The sequence below is a fragment of the Saprolegnia diclina genome (genome assembly GCF_000281045.1).
Source record: "Saprolegnia diclina VS20 unplaced genomic scaffold supercont1.12, whole genome shotgun sequence".
NCBI lineage: Eukaryota > Oomycota > Saprolegniomycetes > Saprolegniales > Saprolegniaceae > Saprolegnia > Saprolegnia diclina.
Window position 1 is genome coordinate 239,736 of NW_008246079.1, and position 20,916 is coordinate 260,651.

The 20,916-nt window shown below is 60.4% G+C and overlaps 8 protein-coding genes across 8 annotated transcripts in view; 3 read left to right on the forward strand and 5 right to left on the reverse strand.

The window, feature by feature from the left end:
* The window catches only part of SDRG_04783 (hypothetical protein), a gene marked incomplete at both ends in the record, with an annotated part of 1,254 nt that extends 867 nt beyond the window's left edge, over positions 1-387 (forward strand). The window contains one exon of the mRNA XM_008610467.1: positions 120-387. Within this exon, the coding sequence (XP_008608689.1) occupies positions 120-387 (268 nt within the window). The remainder of the gene's footprint in view (positions 1-119) is intronic.
* An 84-nt stretch (positions 388-471) lies between these two features.
* On the reverse strand, positions 472-1,581 carry SDRG_04784 (hypothetical protein; the record flags this gene model as incomplete). Its single annotated transcript, XM_008610468.1, has 5 exons — positions 472-684; positions 730-772; positions 816-950; positions 1,001-1,132; positions 1,175-1,581. The coding sequence occupies 5 exons, from the start codon at positions 1,579-1,581 to the stop codon at positions 472-474; spliced, it is 930 nt and encodes a 309-aa protein (XP_008608690.1).
* Positions 1,582-2,113: 532 nt separating this feature from the next.
* Positions 2,114-3,431, reverse strand: SDRG_04785 (hypothetical protein). The gene has a single exon (XM_008610469.1). The coding sequence runs from the start codon at positions 3,358-3,360 to the stop codon at positions 2,182-2,184; it is 1,179 nt and encodes a 392-aa protein (XP_008608691.1). The 5' UTR covers positions 3,361-3,431; the 3' UTR covers positions 2,114-2,181.
* Positions 3,432-5,068: 1,637 nt separating this feature from the next.
* On the forward strand, positions 5,069-6,441 carry SDRG_04786 (hypothetical protein). Its single transcript, XM_008610470.1, has one exon. The coding sequence runs from the start codon at positions 5,155-5,157 to the stop codon at positions 6,343-6,345; it is 1,191 nt and encodes a 396-aa protein (XP_008608692.1). The 5' UTR covers positions 5,069-5,154; the 3' UTR covers positions 6,346-6,441.
* A 63-nt stretch (positions 6,442-6,504) lies between these two features.
* On the forward strand, positions 6,505-8,348 carry SDRG_04787 (hypothetical protein). Its single transcript, XM_008610471.1, has one exon. The coding sequence runs from the start codon at positions 6,740-6,742 to the stop codon at positions 8,171-8,173; it is 1,434 nt and encodes a 477-aa protein (XP_008608693.1). The 5' UTR covers positions 6,505-6,739; the 3' UTR covers positions 8,174-8,348.
* Positions 8,349-8,839: 491 nt separating this feature from the next.
* Positions 8,840-10,482, reverse strand: SDRG_04788 (hypothetical protein). The gene is made up of 3 exons (XM_008610472.1): positions 9,747-10,482; positions 9,446-9,683; positions 8,840-9,402 (listed from the first exon to the last, which is right to left on the reverse strand). Exons 1-3 carry the CDS (start codon positions 10,453-10,455, stop codon positions 8,946-8,948), a joined length of 1,404 nt encoding a protein of 467 aa, XP_008608694.1. The 5' UTR covers positions 10,456-10,482; the 3' UTR covers positions 8,840-8,945.
* A 635-nt stretch (positions 10,483-11,117) lies between these two features.
* SDRG_04789 (hypothetical protein) lies at positions 11,118-15,250 on the reverse strand (the record flags this gene model as incomplete). Its single annotated transcript, XM_008610473.1, has 1 exon — positions 11,118-15,250. One exon carries the CDS (start codon positions 15,248-15,250, stop codon positions 11,240-11,242), a length of 4,011 nt encoding a protein of 1,336 aa, XP_008608695.1. The 3' UTR covers positions 11,118-11,239.
* A 288-nt stretch (positions 15,251-15,538) lies between these two features.
* On the reverse strand, positions 15,539-20,859 carry SDRG_04790 (hypothetical protein). The gene has a single exon (XM_008610474.1). It carries the CDS (start codon positions 20,824-20,826, stop codon positions 15,619-15,621), a length of 5,208 nt encoding a protein of 1,735 aa, XP_008608696.1. The 5' UTR covers positions 20,827-20,859; the 3' UTR covers positions 15,539-15,618.
* Positions 20,860-20,916: the final 57 nt, after the last annotated feature.

Sequence of the window (20,916 nt, forward strand, 5' to 3'; positions counted from 1 at the left end):
GTCATCACCCGCGCGCGGCTCAACGGCACGTATGACATCGACTACGACGACGGCGAGAAGGAAACCGGAGTCGCTGCCGAGTTGATCAAGCTCAAGGAAGGCGGGGCGTCGTCGTCCAGCACCGCCTCGTACCGCGTTGGTGCTAAAGTCGAAGCGCAGTATAAAGGCAAGAAGGAATATTTCAAGGGCACGATCACAAAAGATTATGGCGACGGCCGCTACGACATCGAGTACGACGACGGTGACAAAGAGTTCAAAGTGTCCAGTGGGCTCATGCGGCCGCTCAAAGCGGCGCCGGCCGCGCCGAGCGCGTCGCGCGGTCTCTCGAACTTCCAGCGGCTTGCTGCGACGTCGACCAAGAAGAAGAGCGGGAATAGCTCCGACTAGATGTCGTGAGAATGCATGAGTTGATACCAGAACGCAGACATCAACTGTCCACAATAGAGTGTCCACAAACACTGGACTATGCTTTTATGCCAAGTGGCGGTACGAGGTCCACGTACTACGCAGTGCGGGGTACTGCGGTGGCTCTTCCTTCTTGGCCGACGCCGACGGTGGCGCCGGCTGCTTGGGCGGTACAAAATGATCGTCGCAGAGGAACTTGGCGTAGTCGTTGCCCTTGTACTTGGTGCCCTTCCACCACGAATACATATCGGGCTTCTCTTCCTTCTTTGGCTCGGCAGGCTACGCTTGATACTGCTTACTCGACGCAATGATGTAGTCAAGTACCTTGCTCGGCAGCTTGCCCCACCACTGCGGCGGCTCGCTCCACCTACACGGCGTCGCCCTGACCAAATCGAATGACGGCTTCGTACCATGGTTTTGCTGTGGCACCTCCCTCCGCCATTGGCTTGGCAGTCTTGGCATCGCCACCTCCCTTGTCTAGTGCGCTTGATGCAGCGCCTTTTGCCGAGTCGACACCGGTCTGTGCTGGTTTGAGCTGGATTTTGCTGCGTGTGCAAGTATTTCGAATCAGTACAGCGACACTGGACAGCCGTACCTCTCTTCGATAGCGAGCTTGAGCGAACTTAGTTTCCAAAAGTCGCTTTCCATGTACAGTGCTCTTAGAACCTTCGGGTCGTTGGGCAAGAGACCGTCTCGAAGGAAGTTGAGGACGTGTCGAAACAGCAACCTACCTCAAGCCATCGAGCGCGCCAAGAAGCATGGACTATACCCGTCGCGGTCGATCGCAAAGCCACCAACGTCACTGGCTTGCAGCGGCGAGTCGGCGGCCACCATGGCCGCGAGGAGGGACTTTGGGTCGCGCTTCGCCAGCACGTGGCTAAGCTCGAAGTCGTAGCCACCCACCTGGAGGCGCAGGCGGGCGCCGCCGACAGCAAAGGCGTCGTGGCAGAACCAGTCGGACGTCGACGCGGCCTGGAACCGATCCATCTCGGACTCTAGCAAGGCGCGCTGGAGCAAGAGTCGTCGCTTCTCGTGGCGCAGAAAGGCCTTTTGGCCCGCCACCTTTTGCAGCTGGCCGCGTAGCTTCTCTTGGCGCGTCTCGACAACGGTCCTGTAGAGGTCGCCTTCGGACTCTTCGTGGCGCATGCGCGACCGCATGTCGTCGTCATAGTACATGGTCCTCGTGCGACTTGCGGCGTCGGTTCCAAAGATCGCGAGGCTAAAAACACCCTGTTTGCACTTGATATTGCACTTGATATTACACTTGGCAGGCAACCGCACGAAATCACATTCTAAACCAAGCCCCGTTCAAAGAGCACTCACTGCGCGGTTGGCTGCAGCCTCCGAATATGTAGTTGGAGCGAATGGCTCAGACGTAACTACGACCCAAGCACCAAACTTGGAGGCTGTGGCGCTCTTGTTTGATTGGATTACGTGTTCATTGTCTTCTGGGGTATTGTTGAATATTGTCTTCTTCTTGGTGTATAGCATCGGTCCACAAAGGCTCGGTGATCCTTTATACTCCAACAAGATGTTGGCGCCGAGTGGACACTGCCGACAAGTTCCTACCATGTGATTGGTCAATGCCAAGATTGGCAATAGCCAATCAAAATGGTTCTTGTGTGGCAAAGACGATCTTGGATCCAGTGGTGCATCTGCCAGACACTGGCGTCGACAGTTCTCGGTCAGCATAAATCTAGACGTCGAGACTCACTGCAAGTGTCTATAAAATCACAAAATTGGATTTGGATATATTCTAGTGGCTCCTATGTATATTTACGGCGAGCCTTGACCGCACGCGCCGGCGTCGCTGCAGTCGCGCGGGTACGTCTTGAGTGCGTGCTCGACCTGGATCGTCGTGTGGTCGACGCCCTTGGAGATCAAGTACTCCTGCGCCTGGTGCAGCGCCTCGTCCGGGTTGCCTTCGCTCACCAAGTGCACGCTCAGCGACGGCAGACCGGCGCTCAGCGACCAAATGTGCAGATCATGGGCGTTCGAGACCGCCGGCAGCGCCAAAAGCCCTTCGAGGATGTCGTCCGGGTCGTACCCGTCCGGCGTGCCCTCCATGAGCACGTGGATCGACGACTTGATGATGCCGATGGTCGTGCCGAGGACGAGGATCGAGAAGAGGAACGTCGCGATCGGGTCGGCGACCTGCCACTTGGGCTCATACCAAATGAGACCGCCGGCGAGGCAGACGCCGAGGCTCTGGATAAAGTCGCCGAGGGCGTGGATGTACGCGGCTTCGATGTTGAGGTTTTCAAGCTTCTTCTTCGTGGGGGCTTCGTCGTGGCCGTGGCTGTGCGAGTGGCCGTGGCCAGCTTCGACATCGTCGTGGTCATGGTCGTCGTGGTCGTCGTGATCGTGGTCGTCGTGCGAATGCGAGTGGCCATGCGAGTCGGACTTGGCGCCGTGGGAGTGGTCGTGGCTCTCACCACCGTGCGAGTGGCCGTGGCCGCCACCGACACCGTGCGAATGCGAGTGGCCGAGGATCTTCATGAGCGCGAGGTTGACGACAAGGCCGATGACAGCAATGATAAACATGAGCTTGCCATCGACATGCTCTTTCGGGTTGTCGCTGATGGCGTCCTGGAAGCGGTCAATGGCGGCGTAGACGAGGAAGCCCGTGAGCACCCAAATGACGAGCACCGACACGATGGCACCGAGGATCTCGGCGCGGTGGAAGCCGTAGCTCATCTTGGAGCTGGCGGGGAACGTTTGGATCCAGATGGCAAAGAGCGAGATGAGGAAGCCGGCGACGTCCGAGAGCAAGTGCGCAGCGTCCGTCATGATGGCGAGCGAGCCGGCCATGAAGCCACCGACGACTTCGGCAAACATAAAGACGAGCGCAAAGAGGCAGGCCCACTGCAGCTTCTTCTTGGCACGGAGCGCACCTTCGTTGAGCGGCGCCGACTTGGCAGGGACAAGCGGCGAGGCTTCGTTCATGGCTGCCATGACGATGGGATTTTGGATTGTGACTCTTGGGATCCGACGGCGAAGACGGCCCGCCCTTTCTCGAAGGCTTGGCCAATGACTTCGCGATTTGTGGTCGGCGGCGCTACTTGCACTTCCACCTCATTTGGGTGCAATGAGGCGCGCTGATTGGTGGCTTCGATTTTTTATTCGCATATAAAGTACATGACATCGCGCGGATTGGCCGAAGGCACGCGAACGTGCGCTTCGATGTTTGTAGCAGCATACTGGCTAAGCGAATTACGGTGTCGCGCGCCAACTTGCCGACAGGCGAAGGCGTCGCTACAGCCCACCGAAGCGACGTGGTAGCTTGGTCGGCCAGCAAGGCCGTCAGTTCGTGAGCTTGCGACGGGCACAATGCCAAAGGTGCCGTCACTTCGGAGCTAAATTGTTGGAGCTCACCTTCGGCTTCGTGACATGATGACCCACACCTGCTCTCCACCTCACTTTGGGATCCAGATGAGGGAAGATGAGAGGTCAGTGGCGTGTCAGCCAGTCAATTGCGAACCCGGATCCCACGAGGTACATCCGATTAAACGTCCTTCCGCTTCGTTGGTGGCGCTTCTCTTCAAGAAGGAGCTCGTTTTGCGCTTGCATCGCAGAGTGCGGGCAGTTGAAGGCAAGGACGTACGTTGAGGCGAGAGAGGGAGAGTTCCGTGTCGTTATGACTGATATCTGTCAACGAGAGTATATGGAGTGCGGTATGACGCCAACATGGAGTTGATGGGAAGCTCAAAGGATCTTGCCTGTACAAGTTGCTATTACCTGTAGTAGGCTCCTTACGATGAAGGAGTACATGTTCACCAGTGGAGTGTGCAAATGGAGTGCGCTTGACGAAGCAGCTTGCGTCTGCGTAGTTTGCTCTGGTTTCCTCCCTTGTCATAGATCTAGGATTGGGTTGCTTTTCACACACATAAATCTCACGTGAACAATTCCAGGTCGGCAATTCGCGCGTGTTTTATAACAACTTGATTATTGTATTCAACCGCACAAAACCCACAGAGTAGGAAACGATGTGAGAAATAAAACCCGCGTTTTCCACATATGACGTGGCACATCCACACGACTCCATTTTTGACAACGACATTGCCACGTAGAGATCAACACGACCAGATCAAATTCCTGCAGAGGCGACAACTGCCGCGTTCAGCGACGCCCATTGTAGCTTCATGAGGCACTCGACAGCGCCAGGCTTCTCTTTAAGGCAGGGACGATGTTCTTTTAACTTTACCTTCCAGGAGGTTGAATGCCCATACCTCGACGCTTCAGCCCGTTACCAGTAGATCGTATTGTCAGTGCATTTGGATGGACCAACCGCGTACAGGTTACCATTCCAAATGCGTAAAGAGTGTTCTACCTTCGAGTGGCTGCTAAATCCAAATCCAAATTCAGTACCGGTACAGTGTACCAGGAGCCAGCCACTGGTTGCAACAGAAAACCGTTGACCGCGTGCAACCACGGCTTTTACTTCTACTGTAGTCGAGCCATTCGACTACCAAACTATACGACGGCAAGACACGCCGTCGGACAAGATGTCATTGTCTGCTTGCGCTTGTAGCGATCTTCCTCTTGTCCGTTGGTCACGCTTCGAGTCTGCGTATCCGGTCATAGAACATCCAGTCAGACAGGCGATCTCCTTATTTTAATGCCTCCGCATACAAACAGAGAGCTATTTGCCAATATTAATATATTCGAAGCCAACCCATCGACGCGCTCGTTCCTCGCTCCTCTGTGTGGTGCACACCTGCTTTGCCCCGTCGGATCCGAAGCGTTGCCATGGCCTCCGAGTCGACGCCGCTCCTCGCGCGCAAGGCCGCGCCCAAGCTCAATGAGGCGGCGCAGCGCGCCAAGCGCAAGCTGCAGTGGGCCTGCCTCTTTGCGCTCGCCTTCATGGTCGCGGAAGTCATTGGTGGCTTCATGGCCGGCTCGCTCGCCATCATGACGGACGCTGCGCACTTGCTCTCGGACGTCGCCGGCTTCCTCATCTCGCTCTTTGCCATCTGGATCCAGACGTTCCCCGCCAGCTCCAGGATGAGCTTTGGCTTTCATCGCGCCGAGATTCTTGGCGCCGTCATCTCGGTGCTCGTCATTTGGGTGCTCACGGGCTTCCTCGTCTACGCTGCCGTCGAGCGCTTCCAGGACGCGATTAGCGACAACCCGCAAGAGCATGTCGATGGCAAGCTCATGTTTATAATTGCCTGCATTGGCCTCGTCGTCAACCTTGCGCTCATGAAGATCCTTGGCCACAGCCACTCCCATGGCGGCCACGGCGGCCATGGTCACTCGCATGGCGGCGACGATCACGGCCATGGGCACGGCGCCAAGTCCGACTCGCATGGCCACTCGCATTCGCACGACGACCACGATCACGACGACCACGACGACCATGACCACGACGATGTCGAAGCTGGCCACGGCCACTCGCACAGCCACGGCCACGACGAAGCCCCCACGAAGAAGAAGCTTGAAAACCTCAACATCGAAGCCGCGTACATCCACGCCCTCGGCGACTTTATCCAGAGCCTCGGCGTCTGCCTCGCCGGCGGTCTCATTTGGTATGAGCCCAAGTGGCAGGTCGCCGACCCGATCGCGACGTTCCTCTTCTCGATCCTCGTCCTCGGCACGACCATCGGCATCATCAAGTCGTCGATCCACGTGCTCATGGAGGGCACGCCGGACGGGTACGACCCGGACGACATCCTCGAAGGGCTTTTGGCGCTGCCGGCGGTCTCGAACGCCCATGATCTGCACATTTGGTCGCTGAGCGCCGGTCTGCCGTCGCTGAGCGTGCACTTGGTGAGCGAAGGCAACCCGGACGAGGCGCTGCACCAGGCGCAAGAGTACTTGATCTCCAAGGGCATCGACCACACGACGATCCAGGTCGAGCACGCACTCAAGACGTACCCGCGCGACTGCAGCGACGCCGGCGCGTGCGGTCAAGTCTCGCCCAAGTCGGGCGTTGTCTAGATCTAGAGACTGAACTACAGATGCACCTATGCAGTGACGAGCCATTTTGCCTGTACGTCGACCTCGGTAATAGCCAAGCCATTTTGCTACAGAACACGGCAAGCGTTGAGAGCTATGGGAGATACCAAGGTGGCCCATCGAGCTTCGGGGTGAAGTGCAACTTCAACGTCGCAGGAAGAGATGCCGTGGGTTAACATACCCACGTCGCCAAGTCTCTTGCGGTTGCGTGACTGTTGTTTGTCTCAGTATTTGTATGCGGTTTTTAATTGGCTTGCATGTATACACAGATCCCAATTGCATTTTATTAAAAATAAAATACGTGTCACGGGACCTTGTGGCGGTCAACGCAGCGAGCCCTCATTTCGAGTAAACCGAGTTGTTGGCACGGACGACGATGGCACCGTCGGCGTCGGTCCCGCTGGCCGTCTGCGTCATGGAGGGCGACGCGATCCTGCAGCGCTCGTTGACGCACGCGCTTCCGTCGACGACCTTTGTGGACATCCTCAAGGCCTTTGCCGCCGGCCAGTATGCGCAGCGCGTGAGCGGCGCGGTCGTCCGCGTCGGCGACGCCGCTTCCAAGATCCTCAACCACGCCGCCGACATGGACGAGGTCGACATGTTCATGACGTACGAGGACGCGCTCCATGTGCTCGGCGAGATCAAGAAGGTCGTGTTCCTCCTTGCGCCGCCCAGCGCGATGCACTTTCTCTCGCCGCCGCTCTACGCCACGCCGTCGCCCGCGCCGTACACCCTCACGACCAAGAAGCGCCGGCTCCAGAACCGAACCGCAACCTCGCTCGAGAGCCAGCACAACATGGTAGCGATCGCCAACATCTTGCACCAGGCGCAGCCGGCCCACGTCAAGTACCTCGTGCTGCCGTCGCGCTACAAGGTACCGGCGACCGACCCGTTCCCGCTGCCATTGCGCGGCACGACGATCGACGTCATGGTGTTTCGCCAAGCGTACAAGGTGCGCATCCTCGAGCCCGATATTGTCGCGGCCCTCGATGCGCTTCACTTTGTCTGGGACGTGCAAGAGCACAAGCGCGACATGAACCTTCTCGCACTGCGCACGTACAAGCAGATCTGCGGCGACCTTCTCGTGCCCGAGCGCTTCCATGTGCCCGAAGACGACGCGTGGCCGTCCGAGGTGTGGAACCTCCATCTTGGCCGCGTCGTGCGCAAGATCCGCAGCTACGGCCCCGACGGCCCGGTGCAGCGCAAGGACGAGCTGCTTGCGATGGGCTTTGTGTGGGAGCACGCCGACTTCCAGTGGAACATTCACTTGCACGCGCTGCAGATCTACCGCCGCCTCCACGGCCACATCAAGGTGCCGCAGTTCTTCAAAGTGCCCAACGAAGAGAACGCGACCGTGGCCACCTGGCCGCGCGACATGTGGGGGCTCCAGCTCGGCCGCATCGTCAACAGGCTGCGGCTGACGATGGACACGATGCCGACGTCGCACAAGCACGCGCTCGACGACCTCGGGATGGTGTGGGTCGCCAGCAAAAAGTTTAGCTGGGAACACCGCCTTTTGGGCTTGACGACGTTCAAGCGCCTGTATGGCCACCTCAAAGTACCCAAGTCCTTTCAAGTCCCCGAGCGCGACCCGCAGTGGCCAACGCACATTTGGAAGATGCAGCTCGGGTGGGTCGTCAAGGACCTTCGCAACAAGGAGGATACGATGCCCCACGACCGCAAATTGCAGCTCTTGCAGCTCGACTTTGTGTGGAAGAAGACGCCCGAGCTCGACCTTCTGGCACGGAACACGCCCGACCTGCTCGCCAACCTCCAGGACAGCACGTCGCACGTGGTCGAAATCATCTAAATACCCTACCCCTCGGCGTTGAATGTGTCTACGAGTACTGCTACTTATATCCAATGCAGTATGTAGTACCCACTGCCCAACGACTTGGCGATGAGGAGCAGACACACAGCGCACTCTGCAGTGGCAGACCTATACACGCGGACCGTTGTGCGGCCACGAACCCGCGCCAGTGCATGAGGCCCAAGAATAAGCTATGCCCCAAGTCCCCACACCTGGACGCCTCCCGGCAAATCACCATCAACAAGGCTTCCAAATGCACGTCCTGTACTTGGCGCGGTGCTGACTCGGCGAGGAACCCTACCCCTAGTCCGATACCGAGCCGTTGCAACTCGGTTCGTTGTGAATCTAAATCGTACAATCTGTGTCGACAATAGTCGCAGTGGAATGAACTACGCTCTCTACGCTCAGGCTTCCGCGCGATCACATTGTATCGTGCAATAGCGACACCACTGCGTACAAGCTATTCCCAATACGACTGTTTCAACAGGCAAATAGGAACTTATTTTCTTGGATTTTGTCGGATGTTGGAAGAGATACGCTCTTGGCACCTTCGCTGCGTGCATCGAGAGCAGTGAAGCCGAGGACGATGCCAGATGTACCACCACCAACGCCGCCAGAACGACATTTCCCTTGACCCAACTAGATATCTAACACGCAACACAATTTGGTAGAATGTCCTCAAGTCCTTAACGACAATCGTGCGATGCACAACATGTCCATGGTACACCTGTAGTACTATGCAAAACGCTACTATATGCAAAAACTAACAAACTCAGGCGTGCGGCGCCTGGCGGGCTTGGAGCGTCACGTGTACTGCGAGCGGGTCCTTGGGGATAAAGACGCCGACCGCGTTGTGCTGCAGCGTTGCGCGGCCTTCGACGTTAGTGATCGACGCGCGGAGCATGAGCGTCGTGACGACAATCTTGACAAAGTCGGTGGCATAGTGCTGGCCGGGGCAGAGGTATTTCCCAAAGCCAAAGGGCGAAAAGTCTTTGGCGAGGCTCGGGTTGTTTAAGAACCGGTCGTACGCGAAGTTGAACGGGTCAGGAAACGCCGCTTCGTCGTAGTAGGCAAGGTTGCTCTGGAGCACGAGACCGTCGCCCTTGCGCATGGCGAGCCGCCGACCATCGGGAAAGTCGAGCGTCACATCTTCCATAGCGTACCGGACGGCGCTCGAGTTGAGGGCCAGGCGCAGCGTCTCCTTGACCGCTGACTCGAGGCGCACACACCTAGTAGCGTCAACATCCTAGCTATAAAAACGTGTCGACGTACTTCTCGATGGCGTCTCGATCCCACGTGGTATTGGTGACGCCGACGTGCAACTCGACTTCCTCCTGCACGGCGGCCCACGCGGTCGGGTTCTCCAGTAGGTAGCAGATGGCCCAAAAGCACGCCCGCATCGTGTTGGTCGTCATGGCCCACACGAACGAGAGCTGGTGGCCGTCCGTGTCACTGGGTGACACGCCGTGCGTCGCGCAAATCGCGAGCCGGTCTGTCACGACCGACGACACTATACACGGGTTACATTAGACCACAAGATCAGAAACCAGAAATCAGAAATCAGAACACGCACACTTGTCGCGAGAAGTCGCAGCGTACTGCCGCAGCGTCGCATGCATACGACGCCGGGGCTCCTCGACGCCGAGCCACGCGGCGGGGAAGCCCGCGTAGAGTGCGGTAAACTTGGCGTCCCACGCGTTAAAGTCGGCGCGGAACGCCGGCGTCGCGAGGTCTTTGCCATAAAACACTTCGAGAAGCGTCTCAAAGAGCACTTCGTTGAGAAACGGGTAGAGTGCGACTCGTTTGGGGGACGACGATAGCTGCAGCTTTTGCAAAAGCGTCGTGGCACTCGCGTGGTTGAACTCGTCGAGCGACGGCTTGTGAAAGCCGAGCGACGTCGTGAGGCTCTTGCGCGTTGCGGCGGCGATCGACTGGATCGTCTCGTCCGGCTGCGTGGCGTACGTGAACGCTCCGAACCCGACGCCCATCATGCGCGTCTTGAGCGGGAGCAAGCTCAGTTGCGGGTGCTTCGAGATGGTCGAGAAGAGCGCCGGGTCCGCGATCAGCGTGAGCGGCTCGCCCAGCATCGTGATGTTGAAGATGGTGCCGTACTGCCGCACCCAACGTTGCACGCAGCGCACGGCGCCGTGGCGGAAATGAATGCTCGCGCCCAGGTACGGCAGGTACGAGTAGACGTACGGATACTGGTTGTGGTGCCGGTGCGAGTAGCGGTGCCACGTCAGCCAGACGACGAGAAGCGAAGCCAACACGAGCGCCCACATGAGTGCAAATTGAAAAGTGAGCTCTGGAGCGCAAGGCGCATGCTGTGGCGCCTCGAAGCAGCAAGCTTCGAAAATATCGGTATCGGCGCTGCACATCATTTGTCGGATCTCGCCGGCGTGGGACTCGGATCTTTGTCAACGTGGCAAGGCAGCTAGACGCGTCCTAATATATGGTCCAAGGCCAATATGAATATAACCAAGAGCGTGTACACTTGTCTTGACCGAGCATCGGAGGGCTCGAGTCCTTGTGGTCGACTTTGGGTGCCTCGTCGTCCCACTAAATGCACGCAACCTAGCTACTCGGCAAGGCTGCTTTGCAAAGCAGTATCTTGTCATTTACCGAGTACCACTTCAAGTAGTACTCGACTATCTCGATGTGCAAACACTGAGCCAACTGCCGTGTATTATTGTCGCAAACAAACCTGACCGTCAAAATCAGGCACTGCGATGGTGGTTGTGGTTGGCGGTGTGCTGGCTGGTACGACTAAATACACGCAACCCAGAGGCACTGCAGTCCGTGGCGCAACCGAACGTCCAGCACGCGCTGACGCCATGGCTTTGCGATCTCGGCAGGTAAAAATATAGTCGGTGACACCACCGCGTCATGTAAATTCCCGGTTAGGGGTTCGATCGAAAGCGCAACTCGAGTTCCTTTGAAAATGGCAAGTTTCAGTGTATCAAGTGCAATTTCAAAGTGCAAACTCGTCGAATGGCACCACGTTGCCCTGCGACAAGACGCCTCGAGGTACACAAATCATGTCAAATTGATGCAGTTATTCGTGGGCTATCGTGGTGCGGACGGCTGCCAGCGGTCGACCACCGGAGGGTTGGGATGTGGGCCACGCGCGTCGTCCGGTCGCACGCCAATGGCATCGAGGTGGCTTCGAATCGAGAAGGGCAACGTGCCATACGTGGCCTTGAGCCGCTGGACGCAGTGGCCGAGGGCGAGCGACCAAGTGGGCGGGGACCACGCGCGGTCGTTCTCAGGCACGACGAACGTTGGCGCGACACTCACGTGCCCGTATACGTGCCGGAAGGTCCAGAGCGCGTCGAGCGCGTGGCCATACTCGATGAGCGAGAGCATGCGAGGCTCATCACCACGGGCCCGCACTCGGGCAGCGTCGTCAGCCGCCGCTTGGATCGCGTCGAGCGTCATGCGCGGAAGGAGCCGGAGGCGTTTGGCCATCGCCATGCACTCGACCCAGTAGCCGAGATGGTTGCCGTAGAGGTCCTCGGGCCACTCGGGCGTCGCGGGTACGACAAACGAAGGCGGTACCACCGAGGCGCCGTGGAGGCGGTAGTAGATCCCGACGCCCGACACAATGTGCGCCCATGTCGCCGGTGCACCAAAGGTAAAGCCAGTCGCGCGCAGCGCCGCCGCGTTCTCCGGTCGTAATTTGGGTGCGCGGAGGCCAAGGAACCACGCTAGTTGCCCAAGCAGCACGCCGTGCCACGCGGCTGGCCACGCCGGGTTTTCGGGCACAGCAAAGTCCAACGGCACGGACGCGTCGCCGAGCAGCGTACGGGCATTCTCGAGGAGCGAGAGGAACACTTCAAAGGGCGGGATCTGCTCAAAGAGGCCAAGCCGACGCACCGTGGTTTCCATCGCGGCCGTGAGTTCAAACCAGTGGTACCGGAGCGAGGCGGGGACATGGGACAAGACGATGCCGGCGGCCGCCGACGGCCACATTGGGTCGTTGGCCGGGACGTAGTAGTCGAGTGGGATTGCATTGGGGTCCCCGCCGAGCCCCCAGTACGCGACGAGCGCGCGAATTTGAATCGAGAGGTCGATGGTTTCGACGACGAGGTCGCCCGACGGGTCGCGGACGACGCAGCGCGACGACGGCGCGGTCGTGTGCCACACAAAGCCGACAGCGCGTAGATCACGCTCAAAGCCTCGGTCGTACGGCCGCTTGGCGCATTGGATCTCGTTGGCAATGGCGCCCAGTCGCAGCCCGCGGAACTGCTCTGGCCACGGCTCGGACGTCGGCACGATGAACTCGATGGGGATGTCGGCCGACCCGTACATGGCGCGGTAGAGTGCAATCACGTGCACTTGCCGGTGCAGATCTTCTGCGGACGGTGACGCTTCGGACGGCTCTGGAATCGGCGGGTCCAACGCCGTCCTCGTTGGTGGCGTCGGCTCCGATCGTGTTGCTGCTGCTGGCAGTGGGCGGTCCTGCAGGGGTCCTTGTGGCAGCGGACCCTGGTTCTCGACTGCGTCGATGGCTCTCGGAGGCGACACCGGCAGACTCTGCAGCCAGCGCACGCCCTTTCCGAGTGGGAAGCGGTGACTGCCCTCGGGCCACGCCACGCCGTTCGCCGGTACCACGAACGATTCTGGCACGTCTTGCTTGAAGACCTCATCGACCACGAGCTTCATCGCGAGCACGCGCGTCTTGAGCGCCGCCGTCTCCGCCACCGTCGTGGGCGTTGGCCACTCGAGCGGGACCGGGACGTCGTGCGTCAAGAGCTTTTTGACGGCCGACGCTGTCGTTGGCGGCAAAAGCACGAGCCGGAATGCGCCCTGGGTTACCTTGGACCAGTGGCCGAGGCGAAGGCCAAGAAGGTCCGAGGGCCATGTCGTTGGCACGACAAAGGACGCTGGCACGGCCAGAGGGCCGTAGAGGTGCTCAAAGTGCGCCAGACCTCGCAGGATCCGGGCCCACGTCGCGTCCGTGTTGAAGTCGAAGCCCGCGAGCGCCGTCTGTTTCTCCTTGGAGAGAAGCGAGAGGTTCAAGCCAACGCGCCATGCAAGGTCACCTAGCTCGAGGCCGCGCCACGCGTCCAGCCACGCGCCGTCATGCAGTGGTATGACAAAGTCGCGGTAGACGGACGAGACGCCGTACGTGGTGTGGAAGAGCCCGAGGAGGCACACAAAGGTGCGGAAATCCGGGACCGACGTGACGAGACCGGCCGACCGCACGACGTCAATCTGGTCGTCCGAGAGCTCGTACAAGTGCGCTTGGATCGCCGGCTGCACGTACTCGAGGAGCAAGTGGTGCGTCGCGCTTGGCCACGCGTCGTCGGCCGGCACGACAAAGCCAGGTGGCACTTGCAGGTGGCCGTGCTGCTGCCGGAAGACGATAAGTGCTTGGATCTGATCTTGCCACGAGATGGTCCGCGCCGCGCAGACCAACGTGTTGGGGCATTGGACAATGCAGCGGCCGACTGACCCGCGGACGCGCCAGAGAAACCCGAGCGTGTCGAGGTCCCGTTGCTGCTCGGGCGACAGCATCGAGTCTTTTTGACGCAGCGCGGAAACCACGATCCCGAGCAGCATGTCGTGCAAGGAGACGGGATACGCCGCCGTCGGGGGCACGCGGAACGCCTGCGGCACGGCGAGGTGGCCGTTCTCGGCGCGGTAGCACCCCAGCGCCGTGAGCTTGTCGTGGAACGTCCATTTGCGCCGTGGCGCACTCTCGATCACGTCATTACTTGTTGCGGGGGGCAGGTCCGACAAGCCGTCGTCCGACCCGACCGCCGACGCGGTAGAGACAGGCTGAAGAAACGACGTCGACGGCGACTCCGGCGCGTAGATCCGAAGTCGCTTGGACGGTCGCAAGGCGTCAGTTGCTGCCAAGTGTTGCGAACTCATGGTCGGTGAAAGGGTGTAGTAGCTGATACTCTCGATGGGCAAACACGCGACGTCCAGCCGAGGCCGGCGCACTGGCGGCTGCACCGACATGCCGTTGGTCGGGGCATGGACGCTACGGAGCGGTTCCTGTGCGTTGGCAGCGGTCGTCCCCGATGCCGGCACCGTCGGCCGTGGGATCCGGACGCCGTTGGCAACCGAGGCGTCGAGCGCCGCCACAATCTCTTGGGTTTCACGCGGCAGCAGCCAGAGCGTGCTGGCTTGGCGTAGCTTGGCGGCAAAGTACCCGAGTCGGAGGCCGCGCAGTTGAGGCTCCCACTCGTCTGGCACGACAAAGCCTCGGGGCACGATGGCATTGCCCACATGCGCCACGTAGATTTCGAGGCCGCGCACAACACCCGCCCACGTCGCCGGCACGTTGAACGCGATGGCGTGTTCGGCGAGGGTGGCGCGGCGCTTTGGCGGCAGCAAGGCGCGCTTGATGCCGAGGTACCACACCACCTCGCCGAGGCCAACGCCGGCATGGCAAGCGGGCCACGCGTCCGTTGGCGGTACGACAAAGTCCAGCGGCACAAAGTTGCAGCCTGTGTTGGTCTTGTAGAGCGAGAGCAAGCGCAGGACGTCGGCCCACGGCAAGAGGTCCTTGCACAGCGAGAGGCCATGGACGATCGCGACGTCGTCGTCAGCGAGCGCATAAAAGTTGGTCCGCAGCGCTTGCGGCGCGAACCGCAGCACGACGTGAGCAGCCTCGGGCGGCCACGCGCTGTCGTCGTGCGGCACGACAAAGTCTTTAGGCATGTCGAGGTGGCCGTACCGGTCGTGGTGCGTCTGTAGGGCGGCGACGAGCGCGGACAGCTGGACGCGCTGGAGGCTGCGCCGGCCGTTGATCGACACGATGATGCGATGGTTGTTGAGGTGCAGCGCCCACGCAAAGCCTATCGCCTCGAGCTGCGCAAAGTTGTCGGGCTCGAGCATCTTGCACGAGCTGCGGGCATTGTCAGCCAGCCGGCCCAGCGCGAGGCCGTGGAAGTGCTCTGGCCACGGCTCGGACGCCGGCACGACGTACTGGATACGAGGCCGACAGTGGCCGTACACGGACCGGAAGATAGCGAGCGCGAGGATCCGCTGCTCGCGTGGCAGCGTCATCTTGGGCAACGCCAGTGGCAGCGTCATCTTGGGCAACGCCAGTGGCAGCGCCATCCGCGTCGTGTCGAAATGAACAGCCAATCAAATGCGTCGGGCAAGTCATTTTCAGCCAATCCCATGGCGGCGCCATCCCGCCACTTCAATTCCCCATGCTGCAACAGGACCGAGCAGAATAAAATCCCAAGAAATTGTACCCTGGGCTCCTATGGACAACAGCAGCGTACGCTGGGTCATAGTACTGGTCGTCACCAAGCTTGGGTCTCGTCCCTTGGTTATTCCCGGTTACCCTAGCCACCGGAATAGGTCGAGCGTCCTAGTATGTCACCTCAACGAGTCGACACCACGCCGTCAACGTACTCGTCGTAACATTAGTATAACGTATAATGATGACATATATCTGCCTCGTCCTCGCTGCTCGTTCCTTAGCTGAGGTCGCACAATGGAATCGCAAACGCCAAGTGCGTTGTCGGGCTCGGGCGCCGGGGTCGACAAAACCAGCGCCACGTCTTGATGTCAAAGACATACCAACGTCCATGCACCTCGAGCACCAAGAGGCCCGCGAGGATCGCGGACGTCGTGTCCAAGTACGTCTCGCCGTCGTGCGTCCAGCGTGTGAGGCGCAGCAGGTACACACTCTGTGCGTTGAGCGCGAGGGCCGACGCCATCGTCGCGTTTGTTTGTTGATTCGGGTAGCGCCACCGGTCGTAGAGGTAGCACCCGACGACGCAAGCGATGGCCAGCAGCACCGCCAGCTGCAGTCGCGTCCAGCTACCCACTTCGATGGTGCCGCCGACACAGACAAGGCCCGCGTCCATGTCCACGCGCGTGCACGCGCGCTGCAAGCGGAAGGTGGCGCGCTGTGGCTGCATCATGGACCAGATCGCGACGAGGAGCCATGCGAGGTTGGAGCTTTTGAACGCATACGACGCCGTGTGGGCCAGCGTGACGCAGCTCAAGACGTCGTTGAGGACGTAGACGAGCCATGTCACTTCGGAGGCCGCGAGGATCGTCTTGAACCAAGGCACGGCCGGCGAGACGAGCTGCGTCGCGCCATCGACGCGGGTCAGCGCCAAGGGCACCGTGCTCAAGAGACTCAGCGCTGTAATCGTCCGGAGCACGAGGAGGGTGCGTCCGACCCAGATGAGCCCGACGAGGCGGTTGACGCAGAAGAAGTTGAGGCCCTCGATGCGGCCGCGACAGTAGAGCGCGCTCGTAGCCACGAGCCCGGACGTTGCGATGAGCACGAGGGTGACGTACAGCACCGCGTACTGGCAAAAGGCAGCAAAGCTCGCAGGGATCGACGCTGGGTCGGGCGCCATGCTCTGCGGAATCGTGTAGTGGGAGATCGCAGTGATGGCGCCCTCGTCGCCCTCGAATCGAATCACCTCTCGGCCGCCGGTCGCCCACTCGTAGACGTAACACCAGCCGTAGAATGCCCACGCAGGATCGCTCTCGTCGAACAGCGGCAGGCTGAAGAGGTCGGCGCCGCGGCCGTCGTTGTAGTCGACGTACTGCGTGAGCTGGACGTTGAGCGTCGCTACGCTACGCTTGGCATCGGCCGCCATCGAATGCAAACTCGTCGACGGAAAGGTGGGAGCGTACTCGGCGATGTACGCTGAGAGGGCCATGTACGTTGAGGCGCACGACGCGGCGGCAGCGTTGTTGAGTCGACAAATACTCGCCGCTGCCACCGCCACCGGGGTCGTCCATTCGGTGACAGCGAGCGCAACGACCATCTCTTGGGTCGTCGGGTAGATCTGCTCGGCAAAGTTGACAAAGCAGAGCCCGTCGGTGCCAAAGAGCTTGTACAAGGCGACCGACGCTGGGTACGCCGCGTTGTCGTTGCCGCAGAGAATGTTGCCGCCGACGACGACGGCCGTCGTGTCGTTGATGAGCACACCGGGCGCGTCAAAGATCGAGCTTGGAATCGCCAGCTCGTAGAACCGACGGCGCGCCGTGGCATCGTTGAGCACCAGCGCCGCGAGCGACTGCGTCATGCTCGCAACCAACCGACTCACGACGTCCGGTACGGCTACGTACAGCATGTCGACGGCGTTGAAAGGACCCACGCGGCTTGTAAACGACACCAAACCGCTCCGGAGCGGACTCGGCAGCGTCAGGTTGCGTGCTAAGAGCGCTTGGCCCGATACATTGACGAATGCAAACGCTGGACTCGACGCCAAAAGGCTGCGCCCGCCCATGCCACTGGCATTGGTCGCGACCGCCCACAAGTCGCTCGCCAGCGTCCAGTACGCACGCATGGACGTCTGCTGCGTCGGATGGAAGCTGCCGATCACGTCCCCAAGCGGCAGCGAGTACGTCACACCGAGCGCATTTGTGATATGAAACGCATGCGTCAAGCCCACAGTCTTGTAGTTTTGCCACTGCAAGTCGAACGACGTGAGCCCGTAGCGTCGCCAGAGCGCTGCTTCGTCGTTGATCGATGTCGACAGCGTTTGAAGTCGCTGTAGCCAGGCTTGGCCCGACGTGAGCGTATGGAGGGAGGCGGCGATGCCAATTTGAAACGAATCGCCCCAACAGCGCTGCCACGCGGTCCAGTCGTTCATGTTGCGCAGTGGCGCTTCCAAGTACACGGCACCGTTCGCTGTCATCGATGCTTCGCAGCGCGCCTGCCGCGCGGCCGTCGACGCCATGGCCCACTGGCGCTCGAGGTCGAGCCAGCAGTACTGCGTCGCCATCCACGGCAGTTGACACGGGTCCATGGCCCGCAAGTCCCGCACGACACTCTCCAACGAGACGCCGCTCGGCTCCAGGAGCAGACGGTTGCCGAGCGTCGCGCCCCACTGAATCGAGCTCGCCTCGCTGTCGTAGTGCAGGTTGATGTCGCCGCGGCTCGCGTCGTCCAGAGCGACGACACCGGACGATATCGACAAGAGCTCGCGGTTCAGCACATTGGCGAGGAAGGCGTGCATGCCGCTGCTGTTGAAGCCAGCGACGTAGTAGTCGTTGGCGAGCGATGCTTGAATGAGCGAGAGGTACGTGACGTTGCCAAGGAGGGTAAAGACCATGTAGGTCGCCCCCGCGACAAGGTAGACGCCGTGCCACGACCAGCGCCGCGCTTGTTTCACGACTGCAAACGAAAGCAGCGTCGACGGTCGCAACGTGCGCATCGAGGAAGCCGGCACTACCGACACGACACGCGTCTCGGAGGACACCATGCGCCACAGCTTGGTATCAAATGTCATCCAACGGCCTCGCCAGGGCACCGAGACAAAGCCGCACATGAGTCGCGCAATGACGTTCTTGGGCACACCGTCGAATACATCGTGAGCGCGGAGCCCCACGAGGCAGGCTGAGGTGTAGAGAAGGCCAGGGGACGCGGCGTCGTCGCGTTGGGCTGCAATGCGCGAGAAGACGGTCACGGCAAGGGGCGTTAGCACACTGCAGGCACCGAGCTGCAAGAGGCGAGCATACGACCCGAGCACCACGACACCGCTGTCGCAGTACACCAGGGTGGCCATATTGACACTGTAGCACGACCGTGCTATGGACGCAGTTGCTTGCACCGGCGCCACTTGGTCGACGAGCAAAAGAAGCAGCCACGTGAGCACTGCGCTGGGCCATAGCGCGTTTCGATGTCGGTTGGGAGCGAGCGGCTGCAGTGTTTCGTGGGCGACGAGCGTGGTCCAAGTGACGTCGCCCGCAAGAAGCCCGGACGTGAGGAGCGACCTCGGTTGCGGCTCGAGCCCAAAGACGGGGGAGGTGGGATCGGACGGCCCCCACTGTGCGGTGGCCAAGCAAATCGCCGCTGCCAAGGCGCGACATGCAAGGACATTGCGGTTTAGCCAGACTGACCCGACGACGCAGTTGAAGCCGAGCCACGGACTGCATCGCGACGACGTGTGCCACGCGACCAGCAGCAAGAGAAGCGCGACGCCCGCCAGTCCTATCGTGACGACAGCAGCACAGTACGCCAAGTAGACAGCCAGACTCGATCGCAGCGACGGCTCGGGGCGCACCATGGGGGTATACGCATACGACATGAGCCAAAGCGTCTGTATGTCGCCTTCGAAGGACACAACTTCCTTCTCGTTCATGGCCCAGTCGTAGAGGCTCATCCAGCCAAAGTACGCCCAGTCCGGCGCCAGTAGCGACTGAACGAGCATCGTAGCGTTGCCCGGCGTGGCGGCTGGTGTCGTAAACTGAACATACGTGGCAGCAACGTCGCTCGCGGTGATCGGAGGCAGAGACAGTTGCAGGTACTGCCACGCTGCAGACGCAGCTGCAAACTGCTCGAGACACATTGCCACTTGGTGCGGAGGCAGCGTCGCATGACAGATCATATTGTCTGTTTGCATGGCGACGGCAAAGAGAGCACCAAAGGGTGACGTTATTAGCGTCAGCGGTTGCTGCGTGCCACAGGCGTCGTCAAAGCCGAACGACTCTTGCACGAACGGCAGCGGCATGCCACTGTAGCACATGGGGTTGCCACCGAGAAACGCGCGCGTGATGTCGCGCCACGTCACCGGCGTGGGTGTCACTGGCATCGACGGGATCGCGCTCCAGAGACGGTGAAACGCAGCGTCGCGACGGCGCAAGGCCGCAAGAACACAGGATCGCATGGCGGCGACGTTGGCAAGCAGCAAGGGCGGAGGAGCGACCCAGCGTAAATCAATCGACATGAGCGGCCCGATCTGGTCGTGGAGCGCTTGGTTCACCGGCGCCAAGGGAGCCCCGACGTTGAAGACTTCAATTTCGCTCGGGTTGATGTCGGCCCAAAAGCTGCTCGTGTTGCGCACGAGGCTCTCGCCTGCCGCGATGCCCACAAGGTCGTACTCGAGCGGTGCAAAGATCGACGCCGTGCTCCAGACGCTCGTGACGGCCATGCTCGGGAGCGTCTTGAGGCGCCACTTCAGCGCGTACCCCATCGCGTTGGTGATGTAGATAGTTTCTTGGACGCCGAGACCGACATAGTTGGCGTACTGCAGATGAAATTCCGTCAGATTGTGCGCTTTCCACACAGCCACTTCGTCTGCCACCGGTAAGCGGACGTGAGCATAGAGCTGTTGGCGCCACGCTTCTCCCCGAGGCGTCACCGCCATCGGCCCAGCGATGCGGGCTTGAAAGCGCGCGTCGTTCTGCACGAGCCACGCGGCCAAGTCAACGTTGCGCAGGACAGCCTCGAGGTGCACAGCGCCGTTGGCCGCGTACCGAGCTCCACACCGCGCTTGACGCTCAAATGTGTGGGCCATTTCCCAGTGTTTTTCCAAGTCGACCCAGCAGTAGGGCGCCATGAGATATGTGACTTTGGCGACGTCGAGGCGACCGAGGCCGGCGATCCCAGCCTCGACCGTCGCCAAGTCGCCGTAGAAGACGAGGCGTGCGTACGCCGGGTTGAGACCAGCGGACGGAGCGAGCGAGACGCTGGAGAGGTCGAGCACACTTAGGTGGGATGCGAGCGTGAGCTGCGTCTCAAAGACCGTCAAGAGACCTCGCGATGTGTTGGAGGACCCAAAGCTGGCCCAGAAAAAGTCGTTGGTCATGTACGGCCGGAGCACGAGGAGCGCTGCGACGCTCGCGCCAACAGTAACCACGAGGTATGCAGCACCGAGTAGCTCAGCGATCGTGTCCCACCGCGTTGGCGGTAGCGCCACGACCGTTGGTGGCATTTGCAAGTCTCACGGATCCAGCGAGAAAGGCCGGTGGGAAACCCACTGGAGTTTCATTTTGCTCGAGCAAATTACGTTAGCACACAACGA